The sequence below is a fragment of the Zootoca vivipara genome, chromosome 6 (genome assembly GCF_965207765.1).
Source record: "Zootoca vivipara chromosome 6, rZooViv2.hap1.1, whole genome shotgun sequence".
Classification (NCBI taxonomy): Eukaryota; Metazoa; Chordata; class Lepidosauria; order Squamata; family Lacertidae; genus Zootoca; species Zootoca vivipara.
This window is the reverse complement of record NC_142589.1, coordinates 19165837-19193621: the sequence shown is the minus strand read 5'-3', so window position 1 is coordinate 19193621 and position 27785 is coordinate 19165837. Positions and strand designations below refer to the sequence as shown.

The following is a 27785-nucleotide window of genomic DNA, read 5'->3' as shown; positions in this document are numbered from 1 at the left end:
ACAGCAGGTATGATTGGCCTTCCTTGTCTGGAGGAGATGGGCCCTTTAATCCTTAACTGCATTTCACTAATCAACTTGATTGATAGTTTGCCATTAGCACACACACACATATATGATGAGAGGTGACTTTTGGATGGGAAGAGCTGTTTCAGAGCTTGAGAGTGGAATGGGCTCCCACAAAAGGTGGTGGACTCTCCTTCATGGGGGTTTTTAAAACAGAGATTGGATAATAATAATTCGGTCGTTAGTTAATAAAAATATTTATAGATCGTTAATTCATAAAGAAAATATTGAAGCGGTTCACAGCAATGCTACCTAAAGCCATACAATAAAAACCAGATATAAAAAGTTAAAAACAGAAATCAGGAAACTACTGTACTTTTACCGTAATTGCCTGCGTAAGCCTGACAGCACAGAAAAAGTTTTCATCAGGTGTTGGAAAGCTGATGCTCTTCCACACAAAGACTTGGGCATGTGTGGAGACAGCTTGTGCCTGTGTTCAGTGTAATGTGTGAACAAGCTTATTCAGCCAACCCATTGGTTCAGAAAGCCAACTATTACCTATGCTGACAGGCAGATGCTCTCCAGAGTCTCAGATAGAGAGATTTCCTGCCACCTGCTGCATGTTCCTTTTTTAAAAAAACTGCAGACTTTGGGGATTGAACCTCAAACTTTCTGTGTGTAAAGCAGATGCTCTATCATGGACCTACAGCCCTTAAGATATAGAAGCATTTGAATCTGCCTTGTACTGAGTCAGACTATTGGTCCATCTAGTTCAGTGTTGCCTACACTATATCTGTCTCATTTCCGCGTGTATAGTCTCACCCGTACCATATCTTCATTGATCTGCAATATTTCTGTCTATATAATAAAAATGTAAGGATGTCATCATGCAGCCCCATAGGAGTGTGCTTTCGTGCCTGACTGTGTAGTGGCAGCTTCTGAGCAGCTGTAACTCAGAAAGCCAGGGGAAATTGTTCATGGCTGCAGCTCTGGAACATCCCATTTTTGTTTTCTGTTCTGAAAAGTGCTAAAGGAGCACTGGCAGCTATTGCGGAGGGGGGCACTGTGCCAAGTGTGCCAACCAGCAAGCTTCCTCTGTAGAGTGGGAGAGCGGAATAAAAGGCAACAACGAATCATCTTCTGGGGCATAAATGGCCCCTGTTCACATGGAAAGAAAAGAACCAGATGATTTGCAATGTAAAAGTAAAGTCCCCCCGTCTCCGTCACCCTGTTAATAGCTTGGAGCACATTTCCTGCAAGAACAAGCTAAAATGTTTTGGCCCTTATAGTGCATGCATGCATGTGCGTGCCCTTCTATGTTGCAAAGGTGACTTAGGGCTCCTCCAGTTGACCTATTTACCGAGCATTCCTTCTGATTTGCTTGCACAAGGATTATGCAGCATTTAGATCGTTTCTGGTCTCTATTGAGCATTTGTTGTAATTTATTTACTTACTATTTATTTAAGTAACGTACTTCCATCTCATCTTTCTCCCAAGCTGGAATACAAGGCAGCTTGTGACATTAAAAAAATAAAATCAATTATAAAATACAGAAAGCTAAAACCAACAAGTAAAAAGCATTAATTAAAATACAGTGCGATGCATCTAAAACCAGCAGTTAAAATGGTGTTTGTCCCGACAGCCGTTCAATGATCAGCATAGTCTGTGCCTTAGTTTCCAAAGGCCTGGCTGAACAGGAAGGTAGCAAGGCAGGCAGGCAGGCAGGCAGAAGGAGAACAAGGAGGGAGCCAGTCTGGCCTCCCTTGGGAGGGAATTCCGCAATATAGGAGCAGGAACATTCTATAACAATGAACATTCATTCTATATCCGTATGGATGTGCTTGCATTGGTTCATCCCACAGTTTTCAATGCATTTGAAAACTGTTGTGATGTGGGGTTCGTGATTTCAGCTCTCTTGACATAATATGCTGGAGACAGTTCTCTAGTAACATTTCTTTATTAAAGCAAACAAGACTGAACTCTGAGGAGAGGAAAGCTACATTTATAGGGACGGGGGACTAGCTAGAAAGGGATACATTTTGGAGGGAGCAATATCAGGCAATCACAGTGCTGCCTTTTGGAGGAAACCAATAAGACAGAGGATCCAAATACAGAAGCTTAAATGAACCAATAGTAGCTGTACCTTCTGGAACCAAAAGGCAGTTACTTTACCCTAATGCAAATACAGACAATAATAATACAGATATAAAAGCCTTTGACTCAATAAACAACAAAAACTGGATTTGAAGTGTGTCGGATTAGGACCTGGGAGAGACCAGGGTTCAAATCCCCCCTTGGCCTCATAGGCACCGATTCCTATGGGCCAAGGCAGTTCCCCTCATGTATTTTTAAAAGGGACTGGGCTCCCTCAATTTTCAGAAGACGTTTGGCTCCACCCCCTGGCTCCCCATGACATCACATATGCGACGTCATGCTCCCTCCATATCCTCTGAAGGAATGTCACCTCTTCTTGACCACAAAGCTCACTAGGTGACCTTGGTGGCCAGTCACTCACACCGAGCCTGATCTACTTCACAGGGTTGCTGTGGGGATTAAATAAGGAGAAGAGAAGCATGTAGGCCAGGGGTTCCCAAACTTGCCTGGCTTCGGGCCGCTTCCTCCGGCGCCGATCGCATGACGGGCCGGAGGGCAAGGGAACGTGCTCCCATATGCGCGCACACTCGCTTTTTCTGGCATGGCGCGGCGCCGGAAATGGCTTCTGCGCATGTGCAGATGTCATTTGCGGTGTACTTCCGGGTCGGCACGGCACCAGAAATAGCTTGTGCGCGTGCGTATGGGAGCACGTTTCCCTGCCCTCCGGCCTGTGCGTGCGCACAAGCTATTTCTGGTGCCGTGCTGACCCGGAGATGGGCAACCGCACCGTGGCGCACCGATAAGAATGGGCGGCGGGGGTTGTTGGGGGCCGCACAATTGGCTCGCGCAGGCCACATCCGCCCCCCAGGCCTTAGTTTGGGGAACCCTGATGTGGGCCACCATGAGCTCCAGGGTGCAACAAATAAATAATACACAGAATGCATCTCCCCGTCATTCTTCAAGCTGAAGGAAGCCTCTTTCTTTTCTTTTCATAGATTTGTGGTTCTCGGGCAACAGAGTCCTTGAATCCACTTCAGTTGTGCAAACTGAAATCTCCCAGCAAAAGTTTAGGTTTTGCAGCTCTGCCTAAGTCCTGCGAGCTATGTTGGTTCTCATTTGAGGAGCGGCTCACAGCCCCACTGCCCAAGAGGTCTGCGCACCCCTTGGCTGCAATGGTGCCCCTGGGCCATGGCAGTCTGTGCTAATGTCTGCCTCTCCCTGGCACCTTTGCCACGTTTCCTTGGGTTCGGCTGGAGCCAAAGAATTTGCACAGAGCCTAGTCAAAGAAGTTGATCAACATGATTAATCTGGTTTAAGGGTGTTTTTGTGCCCATGCCTTTGAGGGGCGGGGGAATCACTTTAATTATCAACTGGCACGTCATTCCTGCCCCAGCTCCTTCCCATTTCCTTCATTCATAACTTCAAGCAAAGGTTTCTGTTGCTTCAAGTTTGTAATCGGAGCAGGTGAGCTGAGGACGCCCGTCCTCGCCAGGGATGGGCCAGTCTGTCAATTGTGGTTTCGGTCTCATTTTTTCAGTCTCTCATTTTTTTCCAGCCTGCAGCTCATCTGTCTACATTTCCCCATCATTTTGCAAACTCCTTGTTAAAACAAATGTGAAAACCCAGCGGCATTTTAGTGCAAATTTCTCCTAATATACACATTTTTGGTATGGCATTTTCCTGAATTTGTGCATGTTTGCAAAGTGATGCCCCCTTCCCAACACAATGCATTTTGGAATGCTATTTTCACAAATATACACATTTCTTTTTTTACACACTTCACCCCAGTACATGCATTTTTGTACATATGATTACGTGCCTGCAAGATTCAGAGAAGTACGAATTTCAAAGTGTGGCTGTGTTTTGGTTCATGGCGTGTTTCGGAAAGTGCAAAGCAGATAGGTTCACCTTTAAATGCAAATTGAATTGAATTTCCACCTCTTCCCTTGTCTTTACCTCTTTTCTGCACGTAATCCTGAACCTTTACTGCACTGGGGAACTGAATCATCAGCTTCAGGTAGGGTGCAGCTGTGGGTGGTAGTAGATGCTTATTGTGTTGGTGGGTTCCCACGAGGCAAGACACAGCGATAACAGCAAGTAGCTTTATTGAACTACATAACTAGGAAACAGGGGCAAAGCAAATGCTTATATACATTCCTGAAAGCCTGGGCCACTCCCACTCCCAATCTGATTGGCTGTGTAAACTTCCTAGCTGCGAATCACGACTCAGAATTCAAGAGCCAATGGCAGAGGCCCAAATCCTGAAATGTTCTGTGACTGGAAACCATGTATCGAATCAGAACACAGGAGCTCAGAATCCTCAGAATCGTTAGTCCAGACTAGGCACCCCCCAAACTTCGGTCCTCCAGATGTTTTGGACTACAATTCCCACCATCCCTGACCACTGGTCCTCTTACCTAGGGATCATGGGAGTTGTAGGCCAAAACATCTGGAGGGCCGCAGTTTGGAGATGCCTGGTCCAGACTCAAGCTCAGGCAAACACAAACCACTGAATACATAACACTTACAAATGTTGACATGTGGTTGCGTATTCAGTTTCCTGTATGGGGAGGGAGCACAGCACATTTGTGGTACACCTACTTCTGTGTGGACCCTGGCAGCGCTAGTTGAAAGGGTTAGGTAGCAGGTATGGGAAAGACCCTTCTTAGTCAGTGAACACAGACAGAGCTGCTGCCAGTCAGAGTAGACAATAGTAGGTTCAAAGGACATCTATGAATATATCAGATTATGTACTATCCAGTCATTTGTCAAGTTAGTAACACAAGAGAAGAAACAGGATCAGGGGCATCTGCCTCGTACCGAGTCAGACTATTAGTCCATCTAGCTGGGCATTGTCCACACTGACTGGCGGCAGCTCTCCAGGGTTTCAGGCCATTCCCAGTCCTATCTGGAGATGCTGAGGGTCAAAACTGGGGCCTTCTACATGCCAAACAGCCGCTCCACCACTGAGCTATGGCCCTTCCCTTAAGACATTAGAAGCTGCCTGATATCCATCTAACTTAACATTGTCTATGGCGACTGACAGCAGCTTTCCGTGGTTTCAGATGGGGAGCATTCCAGCCCTATCTGGAGATGCAAATTATATATTTGTACAGCAGCTTAGTTTCTACACAGACTCTGGCACACATGCCCATCTCTGTTCTCTATTCAGGGAACCAAGGTGCATCATCTGAGTTTAAGGATACGTTCCTGCCAGGCAAAAACACTTGGGTGCATAGCAGAGTCAGCGGGGGGTGGGGGGTGGTGGCCCAGGGGGAGTCCAGAGGGCCAGATGGAGACGTCTGGAGAGCCACATTTGCATTGTGCCCCCAACCTTGGATCTAAGACAGTCACATCAAAGTTTTGATAGCCACAGAGGATCAGATGTATACACGAACCAGAGCATGTGCTTATCACATGACAGGAGGGGAGTCCAGGCATTAAAAGAGCATGGAAGCAGTCTGGGCTAGCCCAGCCACACCCACTGACCATGCACCCCTGCTTGGCAGAGAGGTTCTGCATATACCTATTGAGGGACAGGGGTACCCATCAGCCACATCCTGCTGCCACACCCATCACTGATGCCCCTCACCAGCCATGTGCTTGGTGAGTACATCAGCTGATTACAAACCTCTCTCGTGCGGAGGGACTTTATGAGTGTGGGGCTCCTTTGCCTGCCCTCCTGATGGGTGGCGCTCCCCTTCAGTACGTAAGGGGGTGCCCGTACCTACCTTAATCCAAACCGGTAGCCATTATCTGTTTGGTTGGAGGGGAGGATCAATACAAAAAAAAAACCCTACCCCTCTTGTTGGCCCAGTAATCACCCGAGCCCTTTCGATGGGCTAATCTTAGAAACTCGTTCACGCCAAACGCCTTTCAGCCACAAGGGTAATGACATTCTATTCTATTGTAACCGTTTTACTTCTGCCTCATCTGCCCTCACTAATTACCCCTGTGTGCTATCCATGCGCTGCACATTTTAAACGTCCCTCTTGCACTCACTGTTGTCGGAATACGCTGACGAGAAAAATCCCAGCGTATGCAAGACTGGCCAATTATGCTAATGAAGACTCGGTTATGAAAATTAAGAGGTGGGGAGGGTAAGACCAGCAGCCCACTCTGCACTCACCCCAGGGGTTCCAAAAGTATCTTTTCTCCACCGGGAGCCTCCCCTTCGGGATCTGAAAAAGGGGTGATGTTTCTTCTGGTCAACTGGTTTAGCAGCTACTGTAGCCCTTGAGACATTGCTGGGAAGGGCTGCAGCTTAGGGGTAAAGCATCAGCTTTGCATGCAAGAAGTTCCCGGTTCGATCCCTGACAACTCCACTTTCAGCTCAGTGGAATCCCTTCATGAAACCTTGGAGAAACACAGCTACTCATTGTAGACCAGTGTTCTTCAAACTGGGGTCCCCTAATGCCATTTGGACAACCAGTCCCATCATCCCCTGACCCCTGGGCTACACTGGCTGGAGACAAAGACTCTCTTGAGCCAAATGGAGTTATGATCTGACTCTGTAAAGACAGCTTCCTATATTTGTAGCTGCTAGACCACCTGCTTGCTGACAATTGACTCCAACAGCATTAAGCCAGTATGGGCGGCAGGTGGGTAGGGGCTGATAAGAGGCTGCAAGCCTTTTACTGCCTTTTGGTGGTTTAGCAGCCTGAGCAACCTGAAGGGAGGGAAAAGGCCAAGGAGAGACCTGAAGGCTTCCCTTTAAAGGAGAATAAACTGGTGGAGAGAGGTAGGTCTATTTTCCCCCTCTTCCCTGTGTCCTCTGATCCGACAAGAAGATAGAGAGGGAGGGTAGTCTGCTCTTGAAAGTAGCCAAGAGCAGAAGCATTGGAAGCTACCTTGTATCGCTGGCCGGTTTAGTTAGCTCAGTATCACCCACACTGACCGGCAGCAGCTCTCCAGGGTTTTGGATGGAGGCCTCTCCCATTGCTACCTGGAGATGTCGAGGTATTCCAAGCTAGGGGTGGGGAAATCTTTTTTCAGCCTGAGGGCCGCCTTCCCTCACATATAACCATCTCGGGGCCATATACTAGTGTTGGGGGTAAGTGGAAAAAGCATTGAGTGCAAATTTTATCTTTCTACATTAAGCTAGTTCATGTAAATACCCTTGCATCCTCCTCGCTCGCTCGCCTCCATCCAGACGAGCATTGGGGTTCAAGGACACATTCCAGCCAGGCAAAAACACCCAAGGAAGATGCAGAGCAGGGCCTGGGGAGAGGAGGTATGGCCTGGGGATAGTTCTGAGGGTTGAACAGTGAGCTATGCAAGATCACATTGGAAGTTCCTCACACCTGATACATAGGTACACAAGGATGAATGAATACTTTGCCATTTTGTGAGACCATGCTAGGATAGCTCTGTCTTCAGCCTTGTCCATAAGCTGCGTTGAATTTGTTTTGTTTTTAATAATAAAAAAGTGGGGGGCGTTTTGAAAACAAATGGCCTCCTTAGCCCTGTTGAAACGAAGAACGCAAAGTTGAACTGAGGACAAGCACACCTTGATTCTGACTCTTGATTCCTGCCTTCCCGCCAGCAATATGTTGGCAACATAATTTATCTTTGCGTTCCTTCTCTTTCTGCCTTTGAACACTCAACCAAACGAAAGCTTGTGAAATGTCTTAATGCATTCCCTCGGTTTCCCTTGAAACATGACAGATGATTCTGAACCTTTTCAGTGCAGAAGTTGAAGCAGGAGGATCTGATCATTTCCCAGCAGGACGCTGGGAAAAGAGCAAGTGCCAACCTTTCTTGGCCGTGCTTTTGAAGTTTCTCTGTGCCAATGGGGAGGGCGTTTTGGACCGCAAGGCCGGGTCCTGTCAATTGAGGGCAACCGGATTTGGACCGCGTCCTAGAAGCGCCCCTTCTCATTAACTGCGAGAACCATTTGGGGGAGGTGACATAGCTTCTCTCAGTGGTGGCTCCACTGACCATTACAGGGGCAATAAAATAAATATAAAGACATTGTCCATCACCATTTCTCTGCTGGCAGGAAACGCCTTTTGTCTGCATCTTCTGTGTTTGCCTTGGTGTGTTTCTTTCTGGGCAGAAGGCCAAATTGAAGGAGGACATTTGTGAGGTGGCCTCTTCTACCCGCCCCACTGCAAAAGGAAAAAAGGGGGAAAGCCATGCTCCAAAAAACAGAACAGAAGATAAGCATCATGGGCTTGAATGGGCTCGAGACTCATGGTCTCCCCTTTCCACACCACACCACAGAGCTGAGATGAAACAAAATCAACCCCCAAATTTGTGTGTGTGCATGTGCACATGTGGAGGGAACTTTTGGATCTGCAGTTTCCAAATTTTGCATGCATATTGCATTACAGTGTTTAGAATGCTGGTTAGAAGAAACTGAATGGTTAACCCTGGGTAGAGTTGCTAGAAAAACTTGCTTGTCCAGGGTTTGGAAAGGAGTTTTGAGGGGCTATAAAAGAAATGTGAGCATTTAGGGGCCCTGAATTCTTTCCTGGCTTAGATTAAAATTCGAGCCAGAGAATATAATTTCCAGTCTATCCATCTCTCACTTAGCCAGTCCAGCCGTCTTCTAATTCTCTCCCCTCCTGCTTCTGTTTTATACCTTGAGAACTTTTTTTTTCTGAGCTGAAGAGCTCCATTTCCTTTGGGACAACTTTCCAAGAACCACCTGGCTCTGGTCTGAAGGCTGGGGTTGGTGCTAGCAGGGAGGGGGACACTGAGGCGAGACTTTCAAGCATAGGCCTTGCACCTACTTTCATGCATTGTCTGAATGTGTGACAGTGAGCGCGTGTGCAGGGCATTCTTCCTGTGGAAGCTAGCTGAGAAGCTGCTTCGGGGCTGGGGACCTTGATTACAATCCACACATAAACTGATGAGGTACAAATTGGGTCAGTAGCAGAATGCAGAATGATCCCATTCTTCCAGGTTCTTCTGAAGTGTACAAGATACTCCTCATTGTTTGGTGAGTTCCTCCCGGGTTACTTGGTGCAACAACAGTGATTTTGCAGCTCAGTAGTAGAGAATCTGCTTTGTATGCAGAAGGCCCCAACATCTCCAGACAGGGCTGGGAGAAACCCTGCAGAGCTGCTGCCAGTCAGTGTAGACAACAGTGAGCCACATAGTCTGACTCCGTATAAGACACCTTCCTATGTTTTAAGGGAAAGGCCATCGGTAGAGCATCTGCTTTGCACCCAGAAAGTCTTGAGTCCAATCTCCAGCATATCCAAGTAGGACTGAGATAGACCCTGTAGAGCCACTGCCGGTCAGTGTAGCCAGTATGGAGCCATATGGACCAATGGTCTGACTTGGCATAAAGTACCTTCCTGTGTTCATTAGGTGCATCTGTAGCTTCATGATGGAGCACATGGCAGCATGGGGTGCTTCCAGACACCTTGTTTATTAAGCATTTGTTCTGGTTTGTTTATGGGGAGGTTAGACAGTGTTGTCTCAAGCGTCTCAACACTCCAATGCATTTCCCCATCATTTTCCTGACTGCAGTTTTGCAGGAACTGAGCTCATTGTGCAAGACCACCAAGTAAACTTTAACTGTGCAACCTGAATTGTCGATACGTGATTGAATCCCACCCCAGAATAGTGACAACATCTTCCTAAGCCTGGTCCATTGGCCTGGCTGGCTGCTGCTCTGGAGTCCTGCTTCTGGCCGGCACAAATGCTGAGTTTAGCTTGCACTGTGCCCGCTGCTCTGACTGTTTCCATTTTTGCTTCCTTTCCAGATGTTGACGAGTGCCAAGTTCACAATGGGGGCTGCCAGCACAGATGTGTGAACACTCTGGGGTCCTATTACTGCGAATGCAAGCCAGGCTTTCGTCTGCACACAGACGGCAGGACCTGTCTTGGTAAGATGTGGATTTCAGCGGCATCTCAGCCCCTCTTATTACTTCCAGTGTCCAACCCAGCACACGCTGGGAAGACAATGTCAGCCAAAGGGATCTGGCTCTTTGTGTTGAATCATCTCTGCAGAACAGTGCTACGTAATCACATTGGCTGCCTTTGATTCACCAGGTTTGCTTAGTTGTTAAGAATGGTGCAGCCAGCCTAGGGGTTTTTTTTACTCGCGAGTAAGTCCCACTATGTTAAATGACCTTGCTTCCAAATAACTGGACATGTGACTGCAGTTTCACAACTCAATCTCCTGTAAGATCATAAGCAGAATCTGTTGGATCAGGCCAATGGGAGGCCATGTTCCACCTTCCTGTTCTTACAATCACCCCAGCGGGGAGCATATGAGCAGGATCTGAGCACAACAGCGCTCTCATAAGACCATACGAATACACTGTTGGATCAGACCAATAGCCTCCTGTCCTCACAGTTGCCACCCAGATGCCTGTGGGAAGCCCGCAAGCGGGATCCGAGCACGAGAGCCCTCTCCCCTCCTGTGGTTTCCAGAAACTGGTATTCAGAGGCGTTACTGCCTCTGTCCATGGAGGCAGAGCGTAGTCATGGCTAGTAGTTTTGGATAGCCCTCTCCTCCATGGAATTGTCCAATCCTCTTTTAAAACCATCTAGGTTGCTGGCCATCTCTGCCTCCTGTGGGAGCAAGTTCCATACTCTTAAATGGGAAGTGGGTGGTGCTGAGGTCTAAACCACTGAGCCTCTCGGACTTGCTGATCGGAAGGTCGGAAGTTCAAATCCTCGCAACAGGGTGAGCTCCCGTTGCTCGGTCCCAGCTCCTGCCATCCTAGCAGTTCGAAAGCGCTCCAGGGCAAGTAGATAAATAGACACCATTGTGGCGGGAAGGTAAATGGTATTTCCATGCACTCTGGCTTCCGCCACGGTGTTCCGTTGTGCCAGAAGCAGTTTAGTCATGCTGGCCACATGGTCTGGAAAGCCATCTGTGGACAAATGTTGACTCCCTCGGCCTGAAAGCGAGATGAACGCCATACCCCACAGTCTCCATTGACTGACTTATGCATGGTTATCCATTCTGGAACTTCATCAGATTTCCATGAGTGGGAGAAAAACTTTCATCTAACCACTTCCTCCATGCCATGCATAATTCTGTAAACTTCTACCATGTCATCTCTCGCCTTCATATTATCTCTTGCCTTTTCTCTAACCTGAAAAGTCCCTCTCCCCACAGAAACTGGTACAGTATTCAGAAGTACACTGCCTCTGACAGTGGAGGGAGAACATAGCCATTGAGACCCTTATTCTTTGCATGCTATTGTTATAGCTATGGTAGCTATGGTAGTCATTTGTTAGAGGCAGAGCAAGTATTCTGCTTATGGGTACAGAATTGGCTTGCACTAGGACCAAGGACTGCCAATAAGAAGGAGGCAAGATGGTTTGTGCTAACCATAGCTTAGAATCCAAATTTGTTAAAAAATGGAAGGCAGAAACACAAGGCAGAAAAGTTTTATATCATTTGATTGTAGAAAAGCCTATTAGCAGTTCACAAGAAAAAATATTCACAATATCCATAAAAATAAATTGAAATTAATTGAAATTAACAGCAAAAGAGATGAACACCGAGGCAAACCATGGTTTAGAGTCGGTGATTTAATTGTTTTCCCTCTTACTTACATCAAATTAAGAATTAGCGGGGGAAGAGGTGTGTCTGATTGCTCCATGTCCTGGCCTGCTTGCCTTAAGTAAACACTAGTTAGAGGTCTTGTGGAGAAACATATTCTTGGATGGAAAGTCTGTGAGGTGTGCCAAGGGGAAAACTTCAAGGAAGTCTCCAAATGATCATTTCTTGCTCTGTTGTTGTTGAAGACCGTAAAGTTTTGCTTTGAATACGACAGTGGGGCACAAATGGGTGGTGGTGCTGTGGCCTAAACCACTGAGCTTCTTGGGCTTGCTGATCGGAAGGTCGGCGGTTTGAATCCCCATGATGGGGTGAGCTCCCGTTGCTCTATCCCAGCTCCTGCCAACCTAGCAGTTTGAAAGCACACCAGTGCAAGTAGATAAATAGGTACCGCTACAGCGGGAAGGTAAATGGCATTTCTGTGTGCTCTGGTTTCTGTCACGTGTCCGGTTGCACCAGAAGCAGTTTAGTCATGCTGGCCACATGACCCGGAAACCTGTCTATGGACAAACGGCAGCTCCCTCAGTCTGAAAGCAAGATGTTGTTGTTGTTGTTGTTGTTGTTGTTGTTGTTGTTGTTGTTGTTGTTGTTGTTGTTGTTATTTTTCCTACCCTGCCCATCTGGCTGGGTTTCCCCAGCCACTCTGGGCGGCTTTCAACAGAACAAGCCCATAGTCCCTTACGGCAACCCCATAGTCGCCTTTGACTGGGCTTAACTGTCCAGGGGCACTTTACCTTTTTTAAAAACTATCTCTGGACCACAAGCCAAAAGTGGCCCTCAGGGCTTCTCTATCTGGCCCCCAGGACTGACCCTCAGGCCATGGCCCTTAGCAGCCCCACTCTGCACCTTCCGCAATTGCTTCTCCTTATGTTTCCTTGAACCTGTGATATTGCCTCTCCCTTTCTGGGATGGAGAGAGGGTGAAACCTCAGGCTTTTTTGTGGCTAGAAGTGATGCTCATGAATTCTGACAGAAATGGGAGCGGAAATTGCCAATATTTGCTTATTTATCCACTGACTGGAATATGGACCAGTTTTCAGTCCATAAACAACACATAATTGACCATGTGGGCAGGTAATAATTCCCCTGTGTTACGAACTAGTCCTACTACCAAAACGTTTTCCTCCAGGAGTCAATCAGGTGGGGTGTCCAGCAGCTAATCGGATTATTATTATTTGAGTGTTGCATAGTGGCTCCCTTTGGTTTTGAAACAATATATATGCATTTTATAGTTCTGCAAATCTTGGCTTGCTGCCACACATGTTGACTGCCTCCCCCAACCCAGTTTTTGTGTGGCCCTGTTTGGGTTTGGGTTAAGTATCCATTGGCACTTACCACTTGGGTTCGTTATTAGAGGGCAGTGAGTGGCTCTTTGCATGAGAAAATTGCATAATTCTGAAACTAAACTAAAGTCTTTGTCAACCAGTACCAATTAGCTTATCAGAGCCAGTGTGGTGTGGTGGTTAAGAGTGGTAGACTCATAATCTGGTGAACCGGGTTCGCGTCTCTGCTCCTTCACATGCAGCTGCTGGGTGACCTTGGGCTAGTCACACTTCTCTGAAGTCTCTCAGCCCCACTCACCTCACAGAGTGTTTGTTGTGGGGGAGGAAGGGAAAGGAGAATGTTAGCCGCTTTGAGACTCCTTAGGGTAGTGATAAAGTGGGATATCAAATCCAAACTCCTCCTCCTCCTCCTCCTCCTCCTCTTCTTCTTCTTTGGAGTAGAAAAGCTCTGAAACAGTCTATTCACTCTGTGTGTGTGTGTGTGTGTGTGTGTGTGTGTGTGTGTGAGAGAGAGAGAGAGAGAGAGAGAGAGAGAGAGAGAGAGAGAGAGAGAGAGAGAGAGAGAGAGAATAATAGCATAATAGAATTGTAGAGTTGGAAGGGACCCTGAGGTTCATCTGGTCCAACCCCCTGATTGCCATCCAACCTCTGCTGAGAAGCCTCCGGGGAAGGAGAGTCCAGAAACACAAAAACAAACACACAAAACACCTGGAGCTGTAAATTTACCACAGAGTTTGCACACTCTTGTATGGTATCCACAGGGGTGTCTATCTTCTTGACAGGAAATCCTCTCTCTGTTTCCTTACCTCACCACAAGATAGAGGAGGGAAGCAGCAATGGATTTGTAAAAACAAGAAGCTGCTCTGCTTTTTCTTCTTCATGGTTGCAACGTGCAAGTCTGATGTATTGGGATGTCCCAGTTGACCCTGACTTTGTACAAGCACCTGGCTTTGGGCTGGTTCCTCCTGACCAAGATCAGTTTTCATCCCTCTGAAATTTGAGAAAGGAAAGCCGTGGTCCGAGGGCTCAGCTTGAGCTCACTTCGTGTGGGAGGCCGGCAAAGCACAGGGAATCTCGAGGCTGTTTCAGACAAAGTGATCCCCTCTGGGATGATTCATCTCACTGCACCGTCACTTTGTTCTTAATGGTCTGTTTTGAAGCAAATGGAGCAATGCTCTCCGCCCCGGTGAGACGTTTTAAAGCCACAGCGATGAGCCGTACTCTGCTTTCGTTTCCGATTCCAAGAGATTCCTTCCGCTACAAAGGCCATTCAATTCTCCATGTTTTGAAGATATTTGTGGAGCAGGGGGTAACCAGAAAATGACTGAGGGACACTTATCAGTTAAAGCACATGTCACCAATGAAATTTCTGCTGAAATTATGCTTTGATGTATTCTGTTGTGAGCAATGGCAGAAGTTGTGGTCTCTGTGGTGCCTACAACAGTTTTCAAATATGCATATTAGGCCCAGAGTTACAATTCCCTGAATTCCTTGGGAAGAGGGGCTGGCTGTTAAGCCGCTCAGAGACCTGTAGCTCTGGAAGGGGAATAGAGCTTTGTTAACAACTCTCGGCGCCCTTAACAAAAACTACAACTCCCAGAATTCTTGGCGGGGGAGGACCATGGCTGCTTAAAGTTGCATCATAGTGCTTTAAATGTATGATGTGATCTCAAACCATTCACTGGCAAGGGGAAAGTACCGCATTTTTCTCTCCATAAGACGCACCTGACCATAAGACACACTTAGTTTTCAGAGGAGGAGAGGGGGAAAGCCCCGTTTTTTGGGGGATCAGCTCACAGTTGTGCAGCTTCTTTTGCAAAGAGGAAAAAATCCTGTCCAACTCACAGTTCTGCAGCTTCTGATAATCTAATCAGCCATATAATCCAATCAGCCAGTCATATGTTGCTGGGGAAACAAACAGCCTCCCTCTGCAGAACATTCAACAATGGAGGCCTGGGCAAGGGGGCCGGCGGGGAAGGGAGCTAGCTTCCCTTATCTCCCTCCCCGATCTCTTGCAATCAGCTGCTGAGTGGCTTCTTTTCAGCACCCCTCTTTCCCTCTTGTTAGCCTTTAGCTCTTTCTAATAGCAATAATAAAGCACGACCTGCTTTTTGCCCCTGGGCAATTCGGCTCCAGGGACCACACATTCGCTCCATAAGATGCACAGACATCTCCCCTTACTTTTTAGGATGGAAAAAGTGTGTCTTATGGAGCGAAAAATATGGTACATGAGTCCTTGTTCGGATGGTACCAGTGACGTGGGATGGAAAATGTGGCTTTTGTAGCAGAAAGGTTTCTTGGCCTAGATAAAAAACCCCATTAGTTCTGTGGTTCACCATATGGGGTATAAGAACATCATAGCTGCCAAGTTATCCCTTTTTTTAAGGGATTTTCCCTTATGCTGAATAGGCTTCCTCACGAGAAAAGGAAAAACTTGGCAGCTATGAAGAACATAAGTAGATCCTTCCTGGATCAGGCCAGTGGCCCATCTAGTCCAGCATCCTGTTCTCACAGTAGCCAACCAGATGCCCTAATAGGAAACCCTCCAGCAGGATCTGAGCCCAAGAGGGCTCTCTCTGCCCGTGATTCTCAGCGACCAGTGTTCAGAGTCATACTGGAGGAAGCCTCAAACAGATCCAAAGGTTCCCAGTTTGACAAAGATTGCAGGATCTTCCTGCTCTTTTGAGTCATTGCAAGGACTTCCATGACGGAGAAATTCTCAGTGGATTGTGAACACATGGAGGTGGGTACCATCTTTGGATTTCCTCATTCGGGCAGCAAAACGTCTTGGACTGGCCTTCCCATCCCAGAAGATGCTGTTGGCCTCCCCCCTCTCCCTGCCCCCAGACATGAGGGTCTTTGCTCTAGTGGAGCCTGCGATAGTTCTAGCTGTGCCAATTCCTTCCTCCAGGATTATGCTTGCCTTCTCTCTTTGAGACGGACGGAACGGTGCAAAACCCCACAGCGTCCCATTCGAATGAAAACATTGTGGTGGGCCAGTATGTGCAGTGTGGGGTTTCTAGAAAAAGAGAGAGCGGAGGGGCTTTTAAACCTTGTAGCAACTTGGCTGCAAACCAGAAAATATGTTTCTGTAGCTTTTCCGTGTCTGGAAAGTGACTTGTGTCCGTTCACACCTTTTAGGGGAAGGACCAGATGCAACGTGCGTACTGTAGTTCTATGGGGACATTATAAAGCAGACGCGTTTTAAGAGGAGATGAATTAAGTTCAGATGGGAAAAGAGCTTGCTCTCTCTGATCCAAAGACACTGTGGCTAGCTTTCATATTTTTCCAAAGTATTAGCAGTCCCTTAGGCCACATTGAAACCTACTTCTTGCGCATGCGTGCACACATATACGCCCCCTGAGACAGCTAAAAGGCAACAGGAGTCCTGTTGGATCAAACCAAGGGGCCCGTGTAGTCCACCTTCATGTTTCTCACAGTGGCCTGTTTGGCAGTGGAATGGACTCCTGCAAGAGGTAATCGACTCTCCATCCTTTGGAGGTTATGAAGCAGAGGTTGGATGGCCACCTGTCCTGTACAATTGGCTTGAGATTCCTGCAATGCAGCGGGTTGGACTATATCAGAGTCTTCAAGTGTCCCTGCTTTCCAGGGTCAGCCCCGGATTTGCAGAATCTTCCCTTAAAGTAAGATTTCAGTCCTCATGGTTCAGAGTTAAGAGCTGCTTAAATGGGAACACAAGAGTGCTGCCTTAAACTGAGTCAGTCCCATCTAGCCAAATCTTGTCTACACCGAATGGCAAAGCTTTTCCAGAGTTTTGGGCAGGAAGTTCTTCCAGCTCTAACTGGAGTTGCCCAGGATTGAATCTGTGACCTTCTGCATGCAAGGGAGATGCTCTGTCACTGAGCTCTAGAAGCTAGGAGCTTTGACAAATCAGAGCAGCAAAGCTCGATTGGGGGGAAGGGAGGGCTCACCATACAAATCGTCCAGGGCCTAGGAACTTCTGCCTCTTTCTTTTGTGCTTCTGCATAGGCATGAAAGGGGCTCACTCACCCAGCTCTCTGCCTGTGTAAATATTTACTCTGAGGGAAATGGTGAATTTGCTCTGACTTGATTTTTGAAATCACGTGGCTTTAATTATTATTATTATTTTTATAAGCAACATTCTTGACAGGTCTTCTGAGTCTGGAGCCTGCCTAGAGGGAGGGCAGCAGTGGGAAAGGATGGGGGAGAAACAACCACTCTGGTTCACATTTTTAACACTGAACTACCTTATCCGCCCTCTTGGAAACAATATGTGAACCAAAGGAAGACCCTCTTTTGAAATTTTGCGTGTCTCCGAATTTTGCGATGTGGTTTTTCAATCAAGCAACACATACAAAAATAATGCATGTACTGTACTAGGGGAAAGTGTTCCTACAGGTGTGCAAGTGACATACCAATATACATTGTATTAGCTTGCAAAAATGAGTATATTGGGGAAAATGCACACAAATATGGCCCCAGAGCTTCAATTCTGGTTGTGGATATTTTTGGATGCAGTATTTTTTTGGTAGGGACCCAGGTGGCAATGTGGGTTAAACCACAGAGTCTAGGGCTTGCTGATCAGAAGGTCAGCGGTTCGAATCCCTGCAATGGGGTGAGCCCACCTAGCAGTTCAAAAGCACATCAAAGTGCAAGTAGATAAATAGGGACCACTCCAGCGGGAAGGTAAACGGTGTTTCCGTGCGCTGCTCTAGTTTGTCAGAAGAAGCTTTGTCATGCTGGCCACATGACCCGGAAGCTGTCTGCGGACAAACGCCGGCTCCCTCGGCCTATAGAGCGAGATGAGCGCCACAACCCCAGAGTCGGACACGACTGGACCTGATGGTCAGGGCCCCCTTTACCTTTACCTTATTTTTTTTTGGTGCGGGTTGAAGAGGATTGAAGAGCAGCAGAGGGCATTTAGAAGGTGTTTAGAGGGTACTTCCCACTTAATGTGATTTCATTTCAGTGTCTGGGGACTTGGAACATAAACCCCATATAAGTGGGGAGTCGTCTGTACTTCCAGTCCAATGTGATGATTGCACTCCAAAGTGTGTTATGATGCAGTAGTAGTTGTTGTTGTTGTTAGATGCAGCCTGGCCATTAGTTGTCATTAGTTGCTCGAGCAATTGGTCATCATTGATTTAGAAGTGTGATGATCACAACTCAAAGGTAGGGGGTTCTTGTTTTCTCCCACCCTCCCATTTCCCAGTCCACCCATTCTTTGGAAGTGAAAAATTTAGAGTTCCTAGGTTGGGTACGCAGCAGTTTCCCTTCAGTCCTGAGACACCGCCAGTTGTGCAAATTCATTTTTAGGAAGCAGTTGGCTGAACTAACGAGCAAAATAAGTAAATAAATGCAGCGCCAGGAATATTTTGGAGAGAAAGGGGGGCGGCTTTTGTTTTATTTTTAATAATAGAAAAAGACTGTACAAAAGATTCCAATTTAAAGTTGGCAACGAGCCACCAATCCAAATGTGTCTGGGCTGCCATAAAAAAAAAACCCACAAAAGCTTTCAGGCTCATCAGCAAAAGCTGACTAAAGCACAGTGTCTCCAGAATTGTGCTTTAGGAATGCAGGTTTGCTGTTGTCCCAATGGGCACAAAGGCACGACCACAGAACTTGAGAGAAGCTGGTTAGATTTTCCACCCACCCACCCACCCACGGTCACTGTGCGTTTATTCTGAAGGGGTGAGTGTTCCTGGCTGCTGATGGGTACAAAAAAAAGAATCCGGAGGTCATCTTGGGCTCATCCTCTTAGCAAAATCACCTAATTAACTCCACAGCGAAAATAAAATCCTGACAACACTTTACACACAAAACCAGTGTGTAATTGGAGGAGGAGAAAGGGACAGAGAGGTTTAGTCTTTCTTATTTCAGGCCTTGTACACAACAGACATCCAGCTAAATCCTAACCCCCAGATCGGCTGGCTGCAGGGGTTTTAAGGGCTGGGTGGAGACATTTTTCCACCATTAGAGAGGAGCTCTTGCTGGCAGGATCGGAGGCTACAGTTACAGCTGTGGAAACCTCCATCAGCATCAGTCGACCACCAGCAGAGTTTCAGTAGGGGCAGATTTGTATCTTCCCAGTCCAAAGCCTCTTTGCCACTGGGTTCCTGAACTACACCAGCCTTCGTGACTCAGGGGCATATGGTGCCTTGCCCACATTTGCCCATATGACTGCTTAAATCTGCAGAACTGGCACTATTACAGGTGACAAGTAATGCCCGTTCTTCATTTGCAATAAATTGATCTGTTAGCACAGCAGCACCTAAACTTTGGAACTCCCTGCCTATTGATACCAGACAGGCGCTTCACTGTACTCTTTTTGGTACATCCCCCAAACATTTATGTTTAGACAAGCCTTTCCAGATACCTAGAATGCTGATGCGGCTTTTTGACTTATTGCTGGGTTTTTTGTTTTTGTTTTGTAACATTTTAAACAGTTGTTTTAATTGTTTCTCCCCAAATTGTTACTGTTTTATCCCTTTTGTAAACCGCTCTGAGAGTTGTTTTTTTATATATATACAATCAAGTGGTATATGTTTTTTTAATGAAATAAAATAAAAAGCTTAGCACTCATTCCCATATTATTTGCAAACAGATTATTTCTGGAATCAAGTAACACGAAACTGAGTGCTGAACTTTCACCGTTTCCCACTATAGTTCCAGGAGCGCCTTCTAACGTTGTCTGAAAACTCAGATATAACGTGGAACTTGACAGTGAGGGGAAAGTCAAGAAAACAGAACAAACTCCCATTAAATGCAGTCTGACTTAGTTCCGTTAATTTCAGTGGGTCTTTTCTGATGAGAAGCATGTTTGGATAGGACCCATAGTTTGGATTTTTGGAATCTGTGTGGTTCACAGCTCTGGGTTTATTATTATTTTTTTACAGTCCAAGTTGCTGCTTTGAAAGAGTGCCTGGACTCACAAACATTCTGTGCATTTGTCTCTAGAGGAAACTTAGCAGGACTGGAATCAATTCTTTTGCCTTTATTTTATGTTTGATAGGCGGGGATGGGGCGGTGAGCTTTCTGTGTGTGTGCTGACAAGGTCCACCTTGAAAAAGAGACTTGCGTAGTCAGAAGCTGTTTCTTGACTAAGTTGGTGCCACAATGAAATCAAGCTGGGACTCCCGGTCTTCCTCCCCGCACCTCTCTCTCTCTCCCCCCCCCCCGCCCCAATCAGTGTAACTTTAGCCCTGGCTTCTAGCAACTGGGGTGGGTGGTATGTATTAAAATGCAATTCTGTGTTATTGGTTTGATTCTTCCTCCTTGACATGTGCCATCCTGTATCAGCGAGGCTGCCAACCCCCCGTCTTGTTTCACTTGTGCATATGGCCTGCGTGCCTTGCCAGAGAATGACTTCTGCTTCTTATTACTTGTCCCGAGCTGGAATGTACGCTGTATGGCAAATGCAAACAGTGCGCTTTGCAGTCGACATGTACAGTTGGAAAAACTATAAGGTTCAAACGGGGTTATTAGCTTGTGGGGGGGGAAGGGTATTCCTCTTCTTATATGCATCCTTTATTTTGGGACAGTCAAATAGAATTGAGTGGACAAGTTAGTTGGGAGAAGATACCCTAACACTCCCACTGTCCTCAGGCTGATTAAAAAGCAAAACACAAGACATGTATTCGGTGAAGAATTTGGCCATCATTTTACAAGCTTCTAGTCCTCATGTGTGCAGAGAACAACTTCCTGCCAGTTTTATATATTTTTTTAAATCCAGCTTACCTTTTTAATCATTTTGATTGTCAGTCATACTTGTATTTCTTTCATTTTAATAAATTTTGTTTTACAGTCAAAGTTTGCACCCAATGTTAGTCCTACTCAGATCATTGATATTAATGGATATGACTAGCTCGGGGCCATTAATTTAAACAAGGCTACTTTGAGTAAAACTGAGCCCCAGGGTAGTTCAATGTAAGTGACAATCGCCATGTGACATTAATTCTATACTTCTGTTGAGACAGCCTAGAATTGCATTCACCTCTGTTGCTGCTGCATTATAAATTCCAATGTAGTGGAAAGGACCTAACAGAAGCAGAAGACATCAAGAAGAGGTGGCAAGAATACACAGAGGAATCATACCAGAAAATTATTTAGGGGAGGGGAGGGAAAGCAAGCCCAGCACACGGGTAATTAATTTGCACAGTCCCATTTTGGTGGTACAGGGTTTTGAATTGGGTACAGGGTTTGTGTGTGGAGCGAGTTTTTTTTTTTGTTGTTGGCATCCATCGGTCTTGAGGGGAAATGGAGTGTGCCTCTGGGGGTGAAATCAAACCACTGTGTTAGTAGCACTGAAGTGACCTCCCCGGGGTGCAAACCTGGGCTGTATGTGTGGAGGTCCTGGGCTGCCAGACGACAAGACCTCCCTCCTGATGTGGTCCAAAGGAAAGCAGAGCAATACCTTTGGCACCAGGGACCCAGGTGGCTTTGTGGGTTAAACCACTGAGCCTAGGGCTTGCTGATCAGAAGGTCAGCGGTTCGAATCCCTGTGATGGGGTGAGCTCCCGTTGCTTGGTCCCAGCTCCTGCAAACCTAGCAGTTCGAAAGCATGTCAAAATGCAAGTAGATAAATAGGAACTGCTACAGCGGGGAGGTAAACGGTGTTTCCGTGTGCTGCTCTGGTTCGCCAGAAGTGGCTTTGTCATGCTGGCCACATGACCTGGAAGCTATACGCCGGCTCCCTCGGCCAATAATGCGAGATGAGCGCGCAACCCCAGAGTCGGTCACAACTGGACCTAATGATCAGGGGTCCCTTACCTTTACCTTACCTTTGGCAGCAGCTTGGCTGCAGGTGTTGTCAGAAAGAGGCGTACAAGGTGCTATTCAACCATTGACCCCACTCCAGATTTGTGTAGGGTTTGGTCCTTAACTCTTCCTTCTCCTGAAGCTATTCCACAGGGCCGTGGAGGTTTAGGATCAGAGAGGTAATGGATGTCTCTAGTGCAAGGTCCCCAAACTAAGGCCCGGGGGCCGAATGCAGCCCAATTGCCTTCTAAATCCGGCCCGCGGACGGTCTTGGAATCAGCATGTTTTTACATGAGTAGAATGTGTTCTTTTATTTAAAATGCATCTCTGGGTTATTTGTGGTCAGCCTCTCCACCTCCCCCCACTTAAAGGGTAGCGCACCTCATGTGGATATCAGGAAATGGGATTAATGGGCAAGCCTGCAGAATGCCAGAGAAATGATTTTTGTAGAATGAAGGAACATTCAAGATCCCCCTTCCCCCTGACCACCTTGTAAGTAAGTAAGCAGAACAAAAAACCCACATCCCATACATGAAAATCTCACTGAAATTTCCTCCTCGATATTTTTTTGAATGTAATTTCTTTTCTCATTAACTGATGGAAAACACGTCAGGGGGAAAATATGTGAAGGTAATTTTTGGCAGAGCACTGCTGGAAACGCTTCTATAAAACCCTCAACCAGTTTCCTGAGCGGGGCAGAATATAATTTAGCAATGCTGCCAAAATGAATAATTTTTTTGGTCAAAATATGGATTTGCTCAGGTTGTAACGCTCTGAGGTGTTGAGAAATGGGCACTGTACCCTAGAGAAGTCCTTCTCCAATTTAGGATTTAAAATGAAACTCTGCAGAGACACAGAATGCCCTTTTAGCTGAAGAAGGTGGTCTTGTTTGCCCAAAGCCCGGGCAATTGTAGCTCAAAAATCTGCCCCCAATTTTCCAAAGAGTGATTTTTCAAGATTACAGGGGACCTGTAGGAGCCCATCAGAACAAAAATTATGTACAGGAAATCTCCTTGACCCAAATGACCTATGACAGAGAAATTTTATACTTGGTCTTGCTGTAATTTATGGAGGAGCATTATAAAGGTGTATACAACTATGCATGTTGGGGAAGAAAGCTGATAGGGATGGTGATTTTCCTCCTATCATAATATTGAACTTGTGGACATCCAACAAATTTGATTGTTGGGAGATTCAAGACAGACAAAAGGATGTACTTCTTCATGCAGGGCCTAGTTAAACTATGGAACTCACTCCCACAAGATGCCATGACGGGAACTGGCCTAGAGAACTTTAGAAGGCTGGACAAATTCGTGGAGATGAGGCTGCCAGGGGTGGCTGTCTTCTCCCTCCGCTGTCAGAGGCAGCATGTCTCTGGGTACCAGTTGCTGGAAACCACAGGAGAGGAGAATGCTCTTGTGCTTGGATCCTGCTTGCGGGTTTCCCATAGGCATCTGCTTGACCACTGCAAGAACAGGATCCTGGACAAGATGGTGCCATGATCCAGCAGCTAGCCTCTTTTAATGTTCTTATTTACGATGCTCCCCTTGGATGGATGGCTTTAAAACAGTGTTTCCCAACCTTGTGCCTCCAGCTGTTTTTGGACTACAATTCCCATCATTCCTGACCACTGGTCTTGCTAGCTAGGGATGATGGGAGTTGTAGCCCCAAAACATCTGGAGGCACAAGGTTAGGAAACACTGCTTTAAAAGACCAGTTCATAGAGGAGAAGGTTTCTGGTGGTTACTAACAGCAGTCGGAATTTAGCAGGCGCATTTTGCACCTGGCTTTTGGCCATGTGCAACCAAGAGAAGACGCCCAGGTGCCAGGATGGCACCTGACATCTCCACCATCTGGAGGCACATTGCCTGGGGATCTTTGGATCTTGACTGCTTTCACACCCTATCAACACATCCTGTCGAATTCTATCTATTATATTTTCGCCGCGCAATCAGAATGAATTTCAGGAACCAAAAAGTCGTGTTGGAAAAAAATAGTACTTTCAAGCCATCTAGCCCCAAAATGGCAACTGGTTTAAGGAGTCATTTGGTGCTTAGCTTATAGATTGAGTTCCTAACACTGGTTACTAGGCACAATGGCTGTGTTCTCCCTCCACTTCAGCTCTTCTGAGCCTGTGAGCTCTCCGTCTACCAACATCGAATCTGTAAGTGCTTCTTCTGGGTTGAGCAGAGTGGAGCCTGAAATGTGAATGAGGAGGAGGAGGAGGAGGAGGAGAGTGTAGTGGCATCAAACCATTCACAAGTAGCTCCTGGGTTAACCAAACTGGACTATTAGCTGCTGGATAAGAACAAAACAATGTTCTACAGGGGTGTATTTCTTGCAGTTGCAAGAGCCCCTGGAAGAACTACCTCCCATCGTATTCCATGCCCCGTCACTCAGGTGGCACAGCAGAAGGGAATAAGGGCAAAATCCTGCTTCTGCTATGGCATTCCACCATAGTTAATTGTTAGAGCCTCTGCTTTGTGTAGAGAAGGTCCTTGGTTCAACCACTGGCATCTCTGCAAAGGACTGGGAGAGACCCCTGGAGAGCTGCTGCCAGCCAGTGTAGACACTACTGATCCAGATGGAGTCAGTGGTCTGACTTGGTATACAAGGCAGCTTCCCACGTTCCTGTGTCATAAGAGCCATACCTCCATGGCAGAACATCTGCTTTGCATGGGGAAGGTCCAGGTTCTCTCCTCAGCATCTCTAGGTAGGGCTATGAGAGCCTCCTGCCTGAAACCCCAGAGAGCTGCTGCCAGTCAGTGTAGGCAGTTCTGGTCCAGATGGACCAAAGGTGCTATTTAGCAAAAAGCAGTTAATGTTCCTATGGGACAGGAGGATGGGAGATGACATGATCTCTCCATATGGATACTGTCCTTTCAGAACTGTTTGGGGAGGACTGTGTTGCTTTGAGCTATATGCTCAATGGGCCATCCCATTATCCCAGCGTTCCTTTTGAACAAGAAACATCCCATTTTGTAAGCTTAGCTTTCATATGTGTGCTTGCTTGCTTGTATGTTGGTATAACATCCTGTTTAATTCTGAAATACAAAAAACAAATCCTCTTTAATAGCAAGAAGTGATTTAAGTTTTATACTGTTTCATACCAGGAGAGATTATTTTAGATTTAAGATGATCGCTTATTAAACCTTTCTAGTCTTGTTATTCTCCCAGGCGGGCAAAAGTGAAGCCTGCTTTTACCATCATTTTTTTTAAAAAAAAAAAAAAAGAAGGAAAGAGAGAACCTCAACAACATTCTTTATGGAAGCTTTGAATGTTTTTATTAGCTTTGTTTAAATATATGTGATTTTATTTTTTTTTAATAGCTACCACCAGGCTCTGTAATATCCAGCTCCTCATTGCTTCAGTCCAAGATGATTGTGTATGTGTGTGTTTTTGTTTTTGTTGCAAAAGAACCGTAAACCACTTTTCCAGCTCCTGTTCCAACAGCCTTATGCGTTGCTCAACAAACATTTTGACCCGACTCAGCGGCTTTGGGTCCCCAAATGGGTTGCCTGGTTAATCAGGGGGCTTGTGTGTCTATGCCTGAATGCAAAAGACCAATTCAAATTGTTCTCTGCATCAGGAAAGGTCACACATTGCTATTTCAGGCTGTGTTTTGTTTTTTTGCTGGGGGAATCGTTTACAGTAAAATTAGGACATATTTGTGGCTTTCCCTCTTGCACGCTAAGCCAAGTTTTCTCCTGCAGCTCCCGGAGGCTATTTGGGGATCACAGATGATCCTGGAAGAGCAGCGCACTGGAAAGCAGACACCTTTCGAGATGTTATATTGGGGATGAGGAACCTCAGGCCCTGGTGGGGAGGGGAGGGGAGGGGGGCAAATGCAGCCCTCCAGTCCACTCCATCAGGCCCTTGGGATGCTCCCTCCCAAGCCCTGATTCTAGCCCTCCTTGGATGTTTTTTTGCCTGTCTGGAATGTGTTCTTGAACTCAGAGTACATCATTTTCCCTAGGTGGAGAGTGTGGGGTTTTTTTGGGGGGGGAAGGGGATGCATCTGTATAAAACTAGCCTGCTGTACAAACGCAAAATCCACATTTGTTGCTCCATCCACTTCTCCCTCTGGCTCCGCCCACTGCTGGCATGTGGCCCCTGAAAAGTTACCTGGAAGGGAATGTGGCCCTTGGGTTGTAAAAAGTTCCCCACCTCCGACTCAAGATACGTGGTGTTACCTTCTCCAAAAGCACCTCTCTTTTATTTGCGGGGAAGGAGGCGGGAGATGTCTCCTGGAGGGTTCGAGATAATTGCCTTCCAAATAATTGTCGTTTGCCAAAAGTTGTTTATGGAAACCCACTGAATGGTTTCCTTTCTAATATAATATTGTCAGCTAGTCTCTTGCACGAAGAAGCAGGCTGTGGGCCATGAAATATAAATGTCTCCAGAGAATTTAAAGGCTAATGTACACATTCACTAAAGTCAAGTGCCAAAGCCTTTCCTGGACTGTACCACCGGGCCTGGCCCACTGAGGAGGCCATGTGGAAGCCGCTGGGTGAAGAGGAGTGGGGGGAGGCTCTGGCCAGGGAACCCCCAGGGTAATTCCAGAGGAGGAAGGCTCGGAGCTGGGGGATTGGTGGTGGGACACTGAGGAGACAGAGAGGGAAGATTGGACAGAGATGATGGATACGGAAGGGACAACAGGGTTTAATGATCAGGAGGAACCTTTGACAGGGAGCAGTTCAGACTCTGAGACTGCAGCAGAGGAGGAAGGTTAAGAGACTGTTGAAGGACCCTGGGAGTCTCCTTCTCCTGCTGCGACAAGCTCCCCTCCACCCTGGTCTGCAAGAACACACAGAATAATGAGGAGAGCAGAACAGAGGTGGGCAGATGCTGTTTGAGACTGCTTGGGAAACAGCTGGGAGAGGAGGAGCCTTAGAAGGGGTGGAAGGCAGGGTCCTTCAGTCCTGGCAGCTGCTCCCTAGGGGCAAGACCTACTCAGAAGTGTGGCTGAGTTGTAGGCTGTTTCCTTGAATAAAGAGTTAACTTTACTGACAACTGACTGCTTCTTCATGCTGACCTGCATCTGATTCCAGCCCTGGCACCCAGGTAGGAAGAGCTGGGAAAGACAGCGTGGAGACCCTCCCTCTTCCAATCAGCATAAATTGGAGTTTGACCCCCGCGTGTAAATGGACTAAAGTTCTGAATTCCATACAAAGTAGCTTCTCAGGTTCCATACACGAAACAAGTCTTCGAAAGTCCAGAAAAGCAAGGCATATTTTTGCGTGTACCTTTGGGGTGTTTTGAAGCATGACTGGTTGCATAAAATGTTTCTGTCTTTCTTTGTTTACTGCATGGCGTGCAGCCAGAAAACGAGCTTCCCACATCCTTCTTGTCTCGCTGAAAGTTATTTGAATGCAGCTCTTCAATTCCAATTGACTGTTTGCTCTCTTTCTGGATTGGTCTGAACCGCTGCGGGCACTTGGAGCCGCCCCTCCTGCCGTCAACACCCCATGATGGTGGTTTCCTTCCTTAAACAAACCCTTATCAAAACTTGTTCTTCAACCTCAGCACCTGCCGGGCGGGTGGCGGCGCGGGGCAGAGGGTTTCCCACATGCAGACAAAATAGTTGATTGGATTCCGTCCCTTGGAGCACCCCCAGTTTGCAGCCTCGGATTATGTCACTGAAACCGTGTGGCTGAAATTTTGATCCAAGGAGAACATCCCTCCTTTCGTTCTTTTCAAAATGAAACAAGAGAGCAGATCCAAAAATATTGGCCTGTTTTATATCATCAGCGCAGATGATTCCCATACATGGGGAGTTCTGCTCATTGCTCAGCGACACGCTGGTCTGGTTCACAAGACGTGGTATGTCCAAAACTGGATTACCTCGTCTTGGGAACCTTAGGGCCAGGGGTCAAATAAAGCCCTTCTGGCAACTCTAGGTGGCCTGTGAATTTCTCCCCAGCCCACTCCCCCTCCAACAGCTTTGCTTTGCCCCTCAGATGTTTGTGCCTGACTGCGGTGTCCTGCAAAGCAGATCATGCTTCTTGCTTGCCTGGATAGAGGATGGAGAGGGTTGTGTTCAGAAAATAGTCGTCTGTACAAAGGTGTTGTTCTGCACACTTTTGCCTTTGGATCCACCCACTACTGCCATGTGGCCCTCAGAAGGTTCCCCTG

The 27785-nt window shown here is 46.8% G+C and overlaps 1 protein-coding gene across 5 annotated transcripts in view; it reads left to right on the top strand.

Annotated features, from left to right (window-relative positions):
• MEGF6 (multiple EGF like domains 6) overlaps positions 1 to 27785 on the top strand; it is a 201376-nt gene that overhangs the window by 107527 nt on the left and 66064 nt on the right. For all 5 annotated transcript variants that reach the window (XM_088671670.1, XM_060276165.2, XM_088671671.1 and 2 more), the window contains one exon: positions 9816 to 9938. In XM_088671670.1, coding sequence (XP_088527796.1) covers positions 9816 to 9938 — 123 coding nt within the window. The remainder of the gene's footprint in view (positions 1 to 9815; positions 9939 to 27785) is intronic.